General features: G+C 42.1%; 2 protein-coding genes across 2 annotated transcripts; one reads left to right on the top strand and one right to left on the bottom strand.

Moving 5' to 3' along the window:
• The first annotated feature begins 591 nt into the window (after positions 1–591).
• On the top strand, positions 592–6711 carry LOC128737981 (crossover junction endonuclease EME1). Its single transcript, XM_053832777.1, has 2 exons — positions 592–728; positions 5796–6711. Exons 1-2 carry the CDS (start codon positions 615–617, stop codon positions 6642–6644), a joined length of 963 nt encoding a protein of 320 aa, XP_053688752.1. The 5' UTR covers positions 592–614; the 3' UTR covers positions 6645–6711.
• LOC128737962 (exosome component 10) lies at positions 6636–9899 on the bottom strand. The gene is made up of 5 exons (XM_053832755.1): positions 9712–9899; positions 8658–9656; positions 7810–8598; positions 7651–7746; positions 6636–7589 (listed from the first exon to the last, which is right to left on the bottom strand). Exons 1-5 carry the CDS (start codon positions 9805–9807, stop codon positions 6759–6761), a joined length of 2811 nt encoding a protein of 936 aa, XP_053688730.1. The 5' UTR covers positions 9808–9899; the 3' UTR covers positions 6636–6758.
• Positions 9900–16395: the final 6496 nt, after the last annotated feature.

Here is a 16395-nt window from a genome sequence, read left to right as displayed (position 1 = left end):
CGTAAACCGTACCACCGTCGTTCGTAGCAGATGAGCTGCTCGCTGTGTCGTCCGTCAGACCTTTACGACGTGAACGACGACCATCGCACGCGCGAACTCAACGCTTATGAGAAGAGCGGTGGGTGGTGGGTGGTGGGTGGCAGAAAGTGAACTGTGGTTTTGAGAATGGATTGGAATGTTTCTCATTCAAGTAGCTGACGCCGTTGCTGATGTTTGGTTGGTTTTTATGTGCGAAAGAAAGAGAAATTGAGATAGTTTCACGTTTGGCAGTGCGCACCGGTTGACAGTTGCACGCTGGATTTCTTGTGAGCGCGAGCAGGATAGAACATCTTGTTTGATTCGTGTTTTATGTTTAAATACCGTTGTATTCTAACATGACATATGTGAGTGATGAGCAGTGAGTGGACAATCTAATTAGAATCCTAACGAGTGCGGCACGACATCTAGCGGCTGGGTTCATAGGCTAGTGCTAAAGTCGTGATCGCAAAAGCAAAACAGCTGTTTGTAAGCGTTAGTAATAACAAAAGTTTTGGCTGTCTCACTAAAGGTAGCAACGAAAATTTCAAAAATATAAGTTTTCGCATAATATAGGATCACATATTTTTACTAAAGTAATGCCTAATAATAAGAAAAATAGTGTAGTTAATAGTGATGATGCTATAGAAAGAAGAAAACAGCAGAACTTTTTGGAGGAGCAGAGAAATATGAAGCCAGGCGTCTGCAACAAAGTAAGTGTCGATAAATTATAAAGTTTTGTTTAATTTATGTACAAGTCATGTTGCTAATTGTAACTAGTGCTATTGAAAAAGGAAGGTTATTACTGATTGCAGGAAAACTTCTAAGTTGACTGACCTTTTTTTTCATGTGTGGACTCATTACTGCGACCAGTATAGTTGATCTATTGTAATATCGCCCGGGTGTTTGCTGTATGACCTGCACTGCATTTCTTTTTGCTATAATCGCTATTGAGTGAGCGATATGCTTATTAAATTTTATGCGTGCTTGCGTGTAATGGGGTTTACCCTTTCTTCAAAGCTTAATCTACTTTACCCACTTATTCCTCGCTGCCAGCACTATCCCATATTATAGCCGTCCCTGGCGAGGACTCATTCGTACCTCTGACCAGTACACTTAACTATAGGAGGGACATTTGCACTGTCAAGAGGCTTCAGAGGGTAAATATAGAATTCAGCACGAAGGAAGGGTAAATGGAGGGGCCTGAGAATAAACCCATGCTAAAGTCACTTGACATCGAATGGCTTGATTCTACTAAGATTCGAACCCACGACCACTCGCTTGTCAAAGCAGACTCGGTAACCTTGCGGCTACGGAGCCCCCCATGACTGACCTTATTAGGGTTAAGGTCCAAACAGAATGCTGCGTCAACGCATCCGTCAGCGTCAATTTGACAGTAAACCCACCCTATGGGCATCTCCATAGAGTTTTGCACAGACGAACATAACCTCGCTTCTTTGACGTTTATCGGTAGTTTGTTTACATGGACTTAGCATGCGGGTTAAAATGATGGAAGTGAATATTGCTAAAGGCGTTTACGGCAGGTCAGAAAAGCACGAAACTGCCTTCCAAGTAGTTTAGAGGGGGGAATACAGCTGGGTAATAGGCCTTTGAGACGTTTAAGTCGAATTTATGCGTTCACAAAATTCGGCTAACAGATTGTTAACAAACCCCGAATAGATGTCAAATGGGTGAATCGCGTTCATCCGTAAAGACCCAGACAGAATGCATACGGATTTTACTACGTTGCGGCAATTTGATAGTTTTTCCATGGGGTTTCTGTCAAATTGCCGCAACGTAGTAAAATCCGTATGCATTGTATCTGGGCCTTAACGTCGACGTACAAAACCTTCACCCATATTCTGTATTTCGAACGAGTTGAAATATTTTGATCGACTTGGCAAATATTTCGTTCGAGTTGTTTTTTTTTCATATGTAGATCTTTCGTTCGAACCGCTGTTTTTTCGAACGAAATGTCAGTTTCGAACGAAACATAAACCCGTTCGAAATACAGAATAGGGGTGCTTATATCGAGCTGCAGTAAGTGACAGCGACTAAATGTCCCGCGGGCTCAAAATTTGACAGCGGGCCCAAAACATTGGCGAGTGAAACGTAGCGACCAGAGCCGGCGTTACAGTGCGCGAGGCCCAGTGCAGATTAAGCAGCGAGGCCCAGTTTTATCCAGCAGTATCCCATAAGGGCGGTGGGTTAAAAGGCCATTGTGACAGTCTTAATGATCGTCTTTAGAGCAGGCTTCGATTGTTGTAAACTGCTCACAGCCAATGATAAAGTTGAACTAGATAGTTGTAATTCTGTGTCCCAATTTTGTACTTATGGATAATAAAATCAATGACCTTTTGAGTATCAGGTTCTATGCTCGGTATGGAGTACGAAGCAAACTTTTGTAGAAGTTATGCCTAGATAACGCAAGAGCGTCGCAATCGCAAAACACATGCGCCGAACTTTCAAGTTCAGAGTTACAATGTGTCGGAATCATCACACGCTCTTTAAATGATAAAAAAGGAACGGACCAGTTGGGAGTTCCATGATCATGCGTAGCTCACTGTTTAACTGAATCCAGAAATTCAGTTTGTGAATCAATCAAGTAATATCAAAAAAGTCTTGAAAATGTTCATAAGGTACATTATATTTATAAAACAAACCAAAATATTTCTAGCTTAAGATTTTATTTGACGTTGTATACATAATGTTTTAATAAAGTAAAGAGGTTTAAAAAAAACTGTCTAGTCTACAACCCTGCATAATCTAGATGGGCAGCTAAGTTTATTTTTTTATCTAGAATTATTCCAAGGTGTTGGATTTCATTATTGAAGCTCAGCCTACCAATCAGTACAGGAGAAGTAACAGTATGTTTGCTTCACCAAGCGAATGATACAACGACTGTTTTGTGCGGTTCATACTAAGCCCATCTTGTAAACATGATAGCCCATATCATGGTTAGCTCCTAGCTGCACTGCGTCAAACTTTTCTCTGACGATAAGTACTACGTCCTCGGCGTAAGCAATAGTCTTGTAACTAAGCTGTGATAGCTTGTGAAGGAATGCGTCGGCTATCAGTGACCAAAGCAAGCGCGAGGGAGCTCCTTGTGGACTTCCTTCGATCGCCGAAATCCTGACCGATGTATCTTCCAACGATGCTGTGATTTCTCTGCTTGAAAGCATTGCTTAAATCTAGCTCATTGCAGTCGGTTCCATTTTGAAAGAGCAGTAAAAATTGATGCGAAGGAAGCATTATGTACAGCACCTTCAATATCAAGGAAAACACAAAGTGCAGAGCGGTTTCCATAGATTTCCCGTGCTGATATGTATATTGATTTCCTCAACGCTTTGCGGATATAGTTATCCGTGATCTTCTCTATTAACTTGAGAGCGTCAGACTTATTGGTCTGAAATCCTTTTGCATGGGTTTCTCTTTATTATCTGCCTTAGGTATGCCTACTTTCCATCAGTTCTCCGGGATCTGTCCCAAAGCGAAACATGCTCGAAAAATGTTGATAAGCTTGGACATTATAATTGTAAGAAAACGAGTAAAAACGAAACGAGGTTCAAAAGAGCTAAGTGCCCATTTGATCGAAGCCTCCGTTCTGAACAGCCAAGTGTATGGTATCCATTTTTAACATTCTTCTCTAGTCATCACCAAGCGCGAGGACCCCTGAAGCGCGAGGTTCCGTTCCACCGCACGAGTTTGCCGGTCTAAACGCCGGCTTTGGTAGCGACGTAGTGCTATCTCATTTCCGCTCAAGCAATCATGTTGGCATCCAAAACACGGTTGCCTGCTAATAGGGTGAGTAAGCCCATGGGAAAACTGTGAGAATAACGCTGACGAACGCGCTGACGCAGCATTCTGTTTAGCCGTTTACTGCTGGCGTGAGACAGGGTTTCGCATCGTTATGAATGAGATATTAGTTGGAGCAATTGATAGTAGGCCAAATCGAGGATTGCCTTGGAATCCTCGAACGATGGAGCAGAAACGATGTGCTGGGCAAGGTAGATAACCTCTCCGAGAGGGCCAAAGGTGTCTTCGCAGGTCTGCGAAACATTTGGGCGCTCAAATCAGATCACGCTACATACGAAAACCCAAATTTTCAATTCAAAGGTAAAATCCGTACTGCTGTATGTCTGCAAAACGTGGTGCGTCTCAGCGGAGACTACGGAAGAACTGCAGGTATTGATCGGTGCCTACGATATATTATTAGTGCCTGGTGACCCGACAACTGGATGTCCAATAAGGAACTCCATCATCGATGTCATCAACGGCCGATAGCCACAGAAATTCGTGAACGTAGGTGGAAGTGGATCGGACACACCTTGAGGTAAGGAGCGAACGAGATTTTCAGAGAAGCAGTCGATTGGAATCCGCCAGGACAGCGTAGGAAACCATGGCGGGTAACCGTCGGCATCGGAGCTTTGTTCTGCCGAATCGGCGGACACGGACAAATAAGTAAAGTAAGAGTCGCTTAATCTGAATGAGAAAATGTCATTCATATTCACGGCACGGGGGTTCACCGTCGTGGAGAGCTCCATCGGACACGTGGCATTGAATCAGCGAAACGAGTGGTTTAACGATGAATGTAGGTGCGTGATGGATGAGAAGAACGACACGCGGGCGGCCAAGGTGCGTAGTGCCAAACAATAAAAAGTGGAAATACACAGACAGAAGAAGATGCAGCGAACCCAAATCTTCCGGAAGAAAAGCGCTGCCTGGAAGAGAAGGAGCATGCGAAGTTGGAGCGGCTGCTTCGATCTCAGGAAACGTAAAAGTCAGAAACTGCGCGGAACCCGCAAAGGCTTCGTGCCGCGAACTGAAATGTGTCGGGACAAGAATTGCAGTATTTTGACGGACGATCTTGAGTTGACCGAAAGGTGGAAGCAGTACTTCGGTGAACACCTGAATGGCGCCCAGGCGGAGAACCATGGCGACCAGGAAAGCAATTTCGATGGTGTCTATACCGGCTAATAGTTAGAATTTGGGATACAGAACTGCTGCCGGAAGAGCGAAAAGATGGGGTTATCTACACGATCTACAAGAAGCGCGTCAATTTAAATTATGAGAACTATCATGCGCCTACAAAGTACTGTCCCTTACCTTTTTTCGCTGACTTTCTCTAATTGCGAACAGATTTGTGGGAATTCATCAAGCCGACTTCGTTGAAGGACGGTCAACAACGGATCAAATATTTACTCTGTAGCAGATCCTTCAAAAAGGCCGTGAATACAGAACTTCCACGCACATTTGTTCGTTGACTTTAAAGTCGCAAATGATACCATCGACCGAAAAGAGATATGGAAAATCATGGACTAAAACAGCTTCGCCTGGAAGTTTCAATCTGCGATGGATGGTACACAGTGCTGTGTTCGAATTTTGAGCGGATTGTCTTTCAACATAACACTACAAGGTGTTATGAACCGAGCGGGTATCAACACGCGGGGCACGATCTCTAATGAATCTAGGTAATTCGTCTGCTTTGCCGACGACGTTGATATTTTCGGCAGAACATCGGTGGCGGTGACTGAACGGATTCTAAAGATCTAACTGTTAATAATCCCGGCTATGGCATTTCGTAGGACTAACTTGCTTGCGTGTTTTTAGAGAGGCAACAGCAAAAAGTTTGGCGACAAGTTGAGGGACTTGGTAGTGGCGTTTGATTAGTTCGTTCATTATTTCAGACGTACTGTAGGACAACGGATTCTAAAGATCTCCCATAGTAGATTATTATTCAATCCCCACCGTTGAAATTCTCCTGTCTTATTTCGTTTCAGTTCCTGCACGCCGTAATTGATCCCGAGTTGCTGCAGGGTGCCCACGGCACGGATGTTCTCGCTAAACTAACGGAGCTGAATCTCAAGTATGAAATCAAACAGCAGCTGGTGCCACGAGTTGTCACATTCTACCGAACTAGCCAGCAAACGCTAGTCCAACCCTCAGGAACCCTCACCAGCAAAGCGATCGATCAAAACTTCCTCATCTACCTGATGCCGGGCAAGGATCTTGTGCACCACGTTAAGGAGCGTAGTTTATTGTCGTGTGTCGAAAATCTGCAGCAGTTACATCCAGGCAAAGCAATTTCACTGCTAATTTTTGGTCTGGTTGGCTATTGTCGTCAGAATCGTGGCTGCGTTGGACGCACGGAGACCGAAACAGCCCTGACAGAAGCGCAGCTGTTTACTGGGTGCTCGCATCAGTTGCTGGAAACTGCTGAGGAAGTTGGCAATTTTGTATCTCAGCTGGGAAAAAGTTTGGCCGAACTACCGTACAAGCAGCAGCAGTACGAGAAGTACAGCGGAGAACAGCTCTATCTAGGGAACGAGAAAAAAGGATGCGTCCGTGTCGAAGGTACGGCAGGACTACACCAGCTGTATCAGAACCAGCTGATCAAAATTCCGTCTGTCACGCTCGAGGTGGCGGAAGCGATCATTAGTGTGTATCCAAGCTTGAAACAGCTTATCGATGCGTTCCGTTTTGCGGCCGATGGACCGAATCTGTTAGCCGACATTCCAATCCGCCGAGCTGCCGGTCCGATCACTTCATCGATACGCAGAATAGGGCCGGAGTTGAGCAAAAAGATCTACCGCTTATACAGCAGTGTCGATCCGAAGCAAGAGCTTTAGATTAAGAAAATTTTTATTCTAGGTCTTGTTTAATTTTTTTAATATATAATTTCTCTCTCTTTTACAATTAGTGCACACAGAAATGTACAAATGTAGTTAGTTTATAAGAAAGCATCATTTCTTTTTCAAAATATTGCTACTGAAGTTGAACATCTGCTGTGTCTTTTTGACACCTTTTGCTAATCTACTGTTGGGATGAAGGTTTTTACGCAGACCGGTATTGTTGCTGGATCCTTCACCCGGCTGGGCGGATTCCTCGCTCGGTCGCGCTGTAAGCTTTCCTCGTTTTCCTCGACGATGCTGCTGCAGAGGTTTGGAGCCACCTTGGAACCGCGAATAGTCGACCTTTGTGCAATCGAATGCGATCGGTTTGTTTGAATTTTGTCTCGCGTCCGAGTTCTGTCGGCCTTTCTTGCCTTTTCGTTTTTTGTTTTTTCCTTTTTTGCCACCACCCGATCTAAAGCTGGTGTCGGACTGGCTTTGACTGCGGTTTGCAACGTCACTCTCTTCCTGGTCGTCATCACTGGACGCTTCCGTTCGCGGATTGATCTGCATCGGGTACTCACCCTTGGATTGCCTTTGCTCGGTCTTTTGCTTTTTCGTCGATGGTTCGCTGTTATTGAATTTGATTTTATCCTCCGCATCTACTGTTGTTTCCAGTTTTCGCTTGGCTTCACGTTCCTCACGTCGTTTAATAACTTTTAGCGGCACAGCCGACTTTTTGTGTGGTTTAGATTCTTGTTTAATTTCAATGGTTTCTTCATCTTGTTCCGGTTCGGGTTCCTTCTTGATGGAAACTGGAGGTTTTTGTGGAACCGGTTCAGGTTCCTCAATCTGTTGCCGGTTACGGCATGCTTCCAAGTGCCGTTCGTAAGGAGTGTTGAACTTACGATCCTGATAGGACAGAGATTGTATTTCACCAATAGTCTGAGTGCTATTCACCGGCTACAATGAAACAATAAACGAATAATATTAGTCAGCAAAGCAACAAATATGTCGATTGTACCTTTTTCTGATAGTGCAGCTCAACAAATTTCATAATTTTGGCATCATCCGCGTTCGAGCTATCAACAATCAATCGCCCTTTTTCATCTAGTGTCCTCTACAAAAAACAGAAATCACAATTAGTTCAAAAACCAATCAGTCAAATGGTCGACTCAAGTACCGTTTTTGCCTCCACAAACACCTCCGCTTCGGGCCGAGACTTGATTAAGCTTTTAACCACCTTCTCGCACACACCCAGCTTTCCGGGCGAATCCAGCAACGTTGGTAGATTGGTTTCCGGATGGATAGTGTGGCTGTTGTCGTGTGGACAAAACAGCGGATTGCTGATGTCGAACGTAGTTTGCATTTTATGACGGGTGTCCCTCTGCTGCTCGATGCCCTGCGGGATCGATTTGTTCAGAGGAATATCCCGTGCCTTCAGTACGATTTGATGGAGCGTATGCAGATGTTGCCGCACAAGCGACGGCACTGGCGTACAGCAGGCAATGATGCCCTGCATTTCTCGGGGCAACTTCGATGCGATGTCCAGTGCCATGTGCCACGGCAGAACATAACCGGGAGATTCATCTTCCAGGCGGGCCGTTCGGTCGCGCCAGTATGAAATCTCCCGAAAAGCATACATCTGACGTTGATCGAACACGTACTTCGAACGGCGGTAAACGTTCATAATTGTGTCCTCGTTAATAATTGACTTTTCATAGCGCTGTTTACACAAAAAAGTTGATTTGTTATACACAGTCTGCAGGAAACTGGCCCCCTTCTTGATTAGCTCATTGTGCATACGGTCATAAATGTACAACAGGTAGTGAGTATCCTTACGGGCGTAGTGTATAAAGTTCTCCGGTAGTGGTCTGATGCGCCAGTCCGCTAGCTGGTATGCTTTGTCAGTCTCGATGTTGCAGTAATGTTTTAACAGAGCCTGCAGTCCTATGCGAGAGAATTCCAGCACCTGCAACACAAATACAATCAGGTTAGAGATCGGCAATCTGAAAACTTTGTTTGACTTACCTTAGCCGCCTCTGCTGTGTCGAACATGTTGACAATATACAGCCCAAGATCCCGCTGCAGCCATTCGATGTCACTGACTGCTCCGTGCAACACCTTGAGCACTTTTCGGTCCGTAAAAACTTCATTCAGTACTTGCAAATCCTCACGCAGTGCCAATGTATCAACGATGTAATCTTTTTCCCTAGTGGATATTTGCATCAAACAAGTGAAGCCTTGGTACGTCCGATAGGAGTGATGTTCCAGATCGATTGCCAGCTGTTTCGCTTGCTTCAATTCATTCAAAAGCGTTGGAACCTGTTCCACTTTATCGATAATGTCCAGTGAGGTTGCTTCAAGTAATTTTGGTTTCCTAGGCTCTACCGGTTTAAATCCATCTTTGGCAGGCTCAAACCAGTCTAGTTCAAATTCGTAAGGGTGTAAATAACTGACAATATTCCCCGATTCATCGTATTCAGGTAGTACAGCCAATGGCTTTAGGGAATTCGGTTTGTCTTTTATTTTCGGCACAAAAGGATTGACTGCCGAATTATCCACCGGAACTTTAAAATTAACCTGTGGTCTAGCAATGTTGGTCGCGGTTATCAAAGTAGCTTTTACAGCCGATGCTGTAGTGGCTTTGCTACCAGTAATGCCGGAATTGTTCCAGGTGCCACTCAAACGGTGATTGGGCTCTGCTGGCAGTTGAATCTCACTATGCACTAGCACGGTTTCGTGCTTTTTCTTTATTCCGGCAATTTCGTCCAAGTTGGAATTAATCCGTTCGAGAATTGAATCGTTAAACTCCTGCAGCAGCTCGAACTTTTCCTCGTGATCTCGTACCATGATGTTGCCTTTGATGCCGTGCATCTTAAGCACGTCCGAAATGGAGTGTAATATCCCATCAGCCTGTCGATCCATGATTCGCACGAATGAAGGATGAGTCGAGTACAGATCCCGTGAATTTCCGGCTGGAAGCGCCAATACGGCTTTCATGGCGTTTACCATTAATTTTTGGCCATCCTACGAAAAAGGAGCATTAGGAAGATGGTGTAAAAGCACAAGAAATTAAACTTACGTCTGTGTACTTTCGGATTGGACTGGAGTCTATCGGTGGTACAGATCGCGAATCCGAACTAGAACCGGTTTTCTCACTTGTTGTTTTGTGCTTCATTTTATTTACTATGTTTATTTTCAAATGTTTCCTGTGAATTCAAAGTTAGACACAAAATTATTAGAAAACGCCGTCAGCAAAGTAATAAGCCACGAAAATAGCAAAACCACACTTTCGCAGTTCAACTTCATTTGACAGGTAAATCATCATCATCCATGGTGATGATGGTCATTATTATTTTCATTTGTCATCGACAGGGATGCCAATTTTTAAGATATTTTACAATCAAGTTTACAATCTTCACTTAACAATGAGCTATAGTATCCGGGTGAGGAAAAGCACTTCGTTTGTATCGAGTTTGGAAATTCCATCTGCAGCCGAATTCCGGTGCTTCAAGAAAATTTCCCAAAAATCTCTTTAAGAAAAGAAATTCCTAGAATCTCTTTCTCTTCCAATAATTCCCTTTCCTTTTTTCCACATTCCGAGCAACTATAGAGAAAGAAAATTATGACGTTGCGGAAAGAGAAAATTCTAGCCTTTTCTATTCTCCGTTAGATGGCTTCGAGAACTTTTCTTTAACTTCTCCCTAATATGCGTTGAAAAAATCATCCAACTTAATGTTTTGTAACTTTTGAATTCATCTATAATAAACAAAATGTTTCATAACATTGTACTGCCGACAGATTTCAAACAAAAAAAATGGAAAGAGATTTTTAAAATTTTCTTATTTTGGAATTCCGGTAAAATGCTTTCCCTTAAGGCCAAGTCAGCGCACTAGAGAGTGAAAAAAGACAAAACAACAAAAAGTCAGCAGACAAAAAGTGTGTAAAAGGTTTTCATGTAATCTACGAGTAATCCTTCAAAAGAGCATCGTAAAACAATTAAAAAAATATATACTCCGAGTAATGGCCATTTTATTATATTTGAATCGAAATTTTTATGCAAAAATTAGATATAACTATATCGCTCAGGGGATCTAAACCGTGCCATAACGTGCAAACATTTGATTTTACGGAGGTGTCTTTGGAGACGTTTATTAGTTAAAAACATTGGCGGAACTACCCAAGTAACCAGTAAGCACTAAACACTAGTCCTTGGACAACATTGTATAAGCATACAGAACTATGATTAAAAGCATATTTTTCTTTATATACTTCTGTAGAACTCACATAATGCTAAAAAGGCGAAATAGCGGGTTGTTAAAATGCTACGCCACAAGCATCCAATAAGCATTATCAGTGTTTGTTTGAGGCTTAAACGAAACGTCATTTTGTCTACATTATCGACGTATCGAAAAAGTATCGATGGTATATCGTTTGCTTGTTATGGTAAATAAAAATATAGATTCGGTCGGGATTTAAAAAACTAAAAAAGCTACTGTTTTACCTGACTCACTGCGAATATGCGTATTATTGAAATAAAACGTAACCATGCGTTATTCGTTTATAACGCATATTCAGTTAATATCGATAACAAACGATGCTTGTGCTTTTGTTATTGCATTTAATTTGTAAAAAGTTGCATAAATAACAATTCCGTTTCACAATACAATTATTGCGTACTACTGGCACATGAAATATAATGTTTAAGTACGTTATTTTTAGTGATCAAAATTAACGATATTTTCGATACAAGAGCGATATTTTTCGAAACCTTTCGAACCAACACGATCCCGCGAATACAAACCAACGCGAACCATTTTTGAAAATGCTGAATAATCTTACCACCTAGACAGGGTTCGAACCGGGAGTTAGTCATGCAACCTCATTCGTTTCCTTGCACCTTTGCTATCTAAACCATAGCGGATGTGATTGAGTGAGGTGAAATTAGTCGTATTTAAATCTTGGTGATATTCCCTCTCATATCATAGTTACTTGTCCTGCATTACCAATAGGGTAGAAAAAGACGGCAACCGTTAGATGGAAGAGGGCACAAATTGTGGCCGCAGAATAGTAAAATAAGAAGTCAAGTACAAGCCGTTCATCAACACTTACGGCTCGTTTTAATGCAATTGACTAAATGCTTTATATTGTTACGTTATATGCGCATATATTGCTTTCTTTAATGCTGATTTACGTTAATGCTTCTATGCATCAACAATGTTAATATACGTTTTATAAGCATTAAGATTGCTAATATACAAAAGTTTGGCACTTGGGATGCAGAATTATTTCCAATATACGGTTTTAGATTAATGCTTATGGTTACTTGGGTCAGGTTGAGTTGTGTCACTTGCACTATGAACGTGGCTTAGTCACCGGTACACCGGCCCTGCACCTTGGACCTCCCGTTACATGCTTTGCGTCCCGTTTACCGGTACAGATCAGGCACTTGGGAAGCTCCGCGCTGTCCCCAGCTTTATGGCCAGCACTGCCACATCTCCTGCACGATTGGCTCCTATCTGGCCCCTTGCAGTTCCAGGCTTTATGTCCGTGCTCGAAGCACGCAGCTTGAGCACGCTCAGCGGGCATACCCACCACCACACATTTAGCCTAGCAGCTTTCAGGCCTTCGTTTCCGTCCGCCAGCGGAAGTCGAATGGTGGCTACCTGGGTCCCGGCCAGACCCATGCGTAGGCGAACCGCGTCGGTTGCTACCACCACTCCACTTTGCTCTTTGAGAGCTTGTACGACCTCGCGCACTTCGGTGATCTCATCCAGGTTCGTAAACTGGAGAGTCACTTCTGGTGTGAGAGCACGCTCCTGCACTTTGTTCCCGAGCACTCTTTCCGCTATGGACTTGTATGCGGAACTCTTCTTGGTGGCGTCCTTCTTTAACTCGACGATCATATCGCCGTACGTAAGCTGCGGATGCTCGGCACGTCCGCGCCCAGATCCCTGAGTAGGGCGTCTCCTCTCATGGCCTTTAGAACCTCCGAGTATTTCGACCCGTAGGTTTTCAGTATAAGAGCAACGCCCTTCTTCGCTCGCTTCCTTGCCGGTTTAGGTGGAGCTGTTTTTTTAGTGGAGCCTCCTCTGCCTTTCCTCTTGGCCTTAACCTCGGTCCACGGGCCACCCGTCTTGGAGTTTCCCGCTGGTTCATCGGTTAGCTCTGCCTACCCGCTTGCCTGAGGGCTTTTACCGATCAGGCGTTTTTTCGGTCCACAAGGGATGCTATCCCCCGGGGATTGTTTCAGACGTTTGGCAGACACCTTACGGCTGCTGGTAGCGCTTTCCGTGGCCTCGTGGGCCGCGTTGCGACACTCTGTCAACGGGCAGGCGTCCGTCTGTACTGCCTTCGACACTGTGTCCGCTGTGTCCGGCGTGGTACCATTCTCCTTTTGGGACTTTGGACCCTCTGCTCTGGTTCCTAGTATTTATAGATTCATTCGAACCTGTTTCTACCGAGGTTCGATATTTGCAGGCGGAGAGTTTACACTCAGCATTCGCATGAGTGCCTCCTTCCCTGTCCGCATACGATCCTAGTTTCGACCGGTTGTCCGATTTTCACTAAGGAACGTATCCCGGATGGTACCACGAGGAGGTAGGGAGAACCGTCCATGTGTTTCATTCGAACCGTCCTTGTGGGCGGCTGCCGCCATCTTGTGATAGGTTTTGCCGACGACCGGTGTTGATCCGGGTCATGAATCGGATGAGAACTGGAGCTCGACGAATGGTTAAAGCTCTACAGAACAATAATCCTCCCGGTGACTCTTTACGGACGTGAATGTTGGAAAAGCTGCACGTTCGAGGGGATTGAAGAACGGCAGCCCAGGACCCACAGTAAGGGAGGACCATAATTCGTTCGGCGCAAGATCGGTAACGGACACTAAAGTAAAATACAGTGCAAAAGCCTTACGTCAAAATATCTGGGTATGAATATATATCGGAAGAATGTGATATTTATTATTTAAAAAATTAATCCTTGATCGATGATATTACTTTATTATTGTCGTTTTTAATGCTAGTACATCCCTTTCCTTATAGTGTTTCTTCTCGATTCTCACTCAGCAAATATCGTTACCTCTGAGATTGACTTAACCTTGCTCTATCGATACGCAAGCTGAATCGCCAGCGAAAAATGCGAGACTTACCAACGTTTCTAATTTAGTGCTACGTTTGAATAAGCAGCGTAAAAAAGAGATGTGATTAATTCTAGTTATGATTTCGGTTTCACGTGAGCAAATGGCGTGTATTTCTGCAAATATGAATGGTTTTTTTTTATAGTGATAGCTGTTTATCGTACGATGGACCGGCAAAAGCTAAACTTTGTTTTTGTTATTTTTGTATATGTAGCACTCTTTTTTTTATTTTACTTAAATAGCGAATCCATAAATTAACCTGGGTTCGTGCAAACTCGAACTCGAAATTATAAACGATACATGCATTTATTCGGCAGTTTGACCCGGAAACCGCGATGCTAGACAGTTTTACCTGCGTTTCAAATTGAATGCTGTCATTTAACTTAAAACTGAGTTCTGATCGACCCGAATCAGATTAATTTATGAATTCATTATTAGTTCTTTGCGTTCAATCCGTTTTTTTTATAATTCTCCTCATCCGTCAGTCGTAAAGTTTGATTACTGCCTGCGGGACGATCTTTGCTAATTATTGTCATATTTGGTTCAATCGTTACGAATGAGTTGGCAATGCTGTTTAGTTCAGGTTAATTTGATTTGTCCAAATTTCTACACCAGCATGGTTTTTCGTTTCACGTGCTCCATCCTATTCTTATCGGTATCTTCTTCAAAATGTTGTTGGATTTAAGTTAAACTTTGAACAATTCGTACAAAGTACGAAAAGGGAGAAATAAAAAATAAAATAAAATGACAACCAAATGAAGAAGCTACCGCCAGAGAACTGTCAAATTAATACGCATTCCTTAACGCTTTGACATTTACAATAAACAAAAATGTGCGTGAGTTCATCCTCACGGTGCTTCTTTACTATGTGCTTTTTTTTGTCATTAATTGACATTTATTGTCTTCTTATTAGTTCAGATGTCGTTTCCAAATTTCCTACAAGTTGTTTTAATATTTATAGGCTTACAGAAACTTACAGACATGCATTTATGAGAAATATTTACATGATTTAAGTGTTTGTTGATAATTTGTTCACGCTTAGTGCTGTGACATAAATATTTCGGGTGGAGCCGACATACAGTTTTTCTTCACCTGCATCGTGCATGTTATCGTTACCCCCAGATAGTAAAAGATTTTTTTTCTCGGTCCGTTCCAAAAACTTATTCACGAATACGAAAGAAACATGAGTGCCACATTGTTTCGTTAGAACTTTTTTTTTTGTAGTAAATTGAATAAATTGCATTTCGCCAGCCTATGTTTGAGTTTCGTTTTTGAAATTTACAGGTTTTTTTGTTTGATTTCATCTATATGTTAAACAACGAATATGCAATTATCTTACATCCCCTCTGCTAACAAATTATGAATGTTAAAAGTGATGTTTAATGTTTAATGGGCTAGTTATTTGCTAGTTCACAAATGGTTGAAAACAAAGAGGAAATATAAAATCCATAACGTAAACTTAATATTCTATGTTTCTCATGGTATTGGTAATTGAAAACGTTTGACGTAATTACAAGTTGGGTACTGAATTGTAATATTTCTTAGTCTATCTAAGTTTTGAAAGTCCAAAATACATTCAAATTTGAAACATTATATTTATTGTCGTTATGTTTTTTTTCACTTACTGTCGTAAAAATACGAATATTGTTCTGACTTTTGCCTTATTGTCACTTAAGTCAAATATTGATTATATCTAGCTCATTAGTTTGTATATTTTAATTTTACTTGAATTAGATTTATTACTCACTAATTATCGTCACTTGGTAGTTTCAAATTGATTCTGCTTATTGTCTCTTTGTTTACTAGTGTGTTTGCGTATTGTCTACAATTGCAATTTTTAGTAATTGCACGATTACCATAAACTTCAGAGCACAATTAATATACGTTAGCAGCTGAAAATTTGACAGATTATATGAAAAAAAAACGGTCAAATTTCCGGCACTCAGACACAACTGTGCATTAACTGTGCTTGAACCTTAACTGTTTCAATACATATCAGCATTATATAAACGTAACGGAAAACTAGGCAGCCCCCTTTGCCACCTAATCTGTAGTAAAATAACATCTCATATAAAAAAATAAACTGATAGTAACCATTCGATGTTTTTTTTTGTTTCAAATATACATTAAGACAAAGTTTAATCTGTTTAGTCTTTTTTGATGATTCTTCTATTTTTTTCTAGGTAGAATTGAAAATAGCGCAGCTTGCGTAATTCCGTAAAAAAATTATGCTTTGTTTTGCTTTTATAGACCTGTTTTGTCTCAATTTGAACAAAATAGAAGCAATTTGATCGTATATTCGAGAGCTTCCACTTTCCGTGCCCTTGGATAATGAAATATATCTTATGAGAGAGAAGATCGTGCAACGATCTATTCTACGTTAGTTTAGGTCGCCAAAGAAGCGCCAAATAAAAGTGGCAGTCCATTTTAATTGTTCATGAAAATCAGCTGGTACCGATACCGAAAGGAAACCGTAACGACTGCGAACTACTCTGGCATGGTAGGACTATTGGTAGGGGTGATATTTCTACCATGCCGCCACAGATGCGATAATTAAAGCAGAGCAGAGTGGAAGAGAAAAATATATATTTGTTTCTTCATCTTCACTACACTTGACGTTGTATCTTT

Source organism: Sabethes cyaneus, chromosome 1, assembly GCF_943734655.1.
Source record: "Sabethes cyaneus chromosome 1, idSabCyanKW18_F2, whole genome shotgun sequence".
NCBI lineage: Eukaryota > Metazoa > Arthropoda > Insecta > Diptera > Culicidae > Sabethes > Sabethes cyaneus.
The sequence above is the reverse complement of the archived record's forward strand: the minus strand, read 5'-3'. Positions and strand labels throughout refer to the sequence as shown.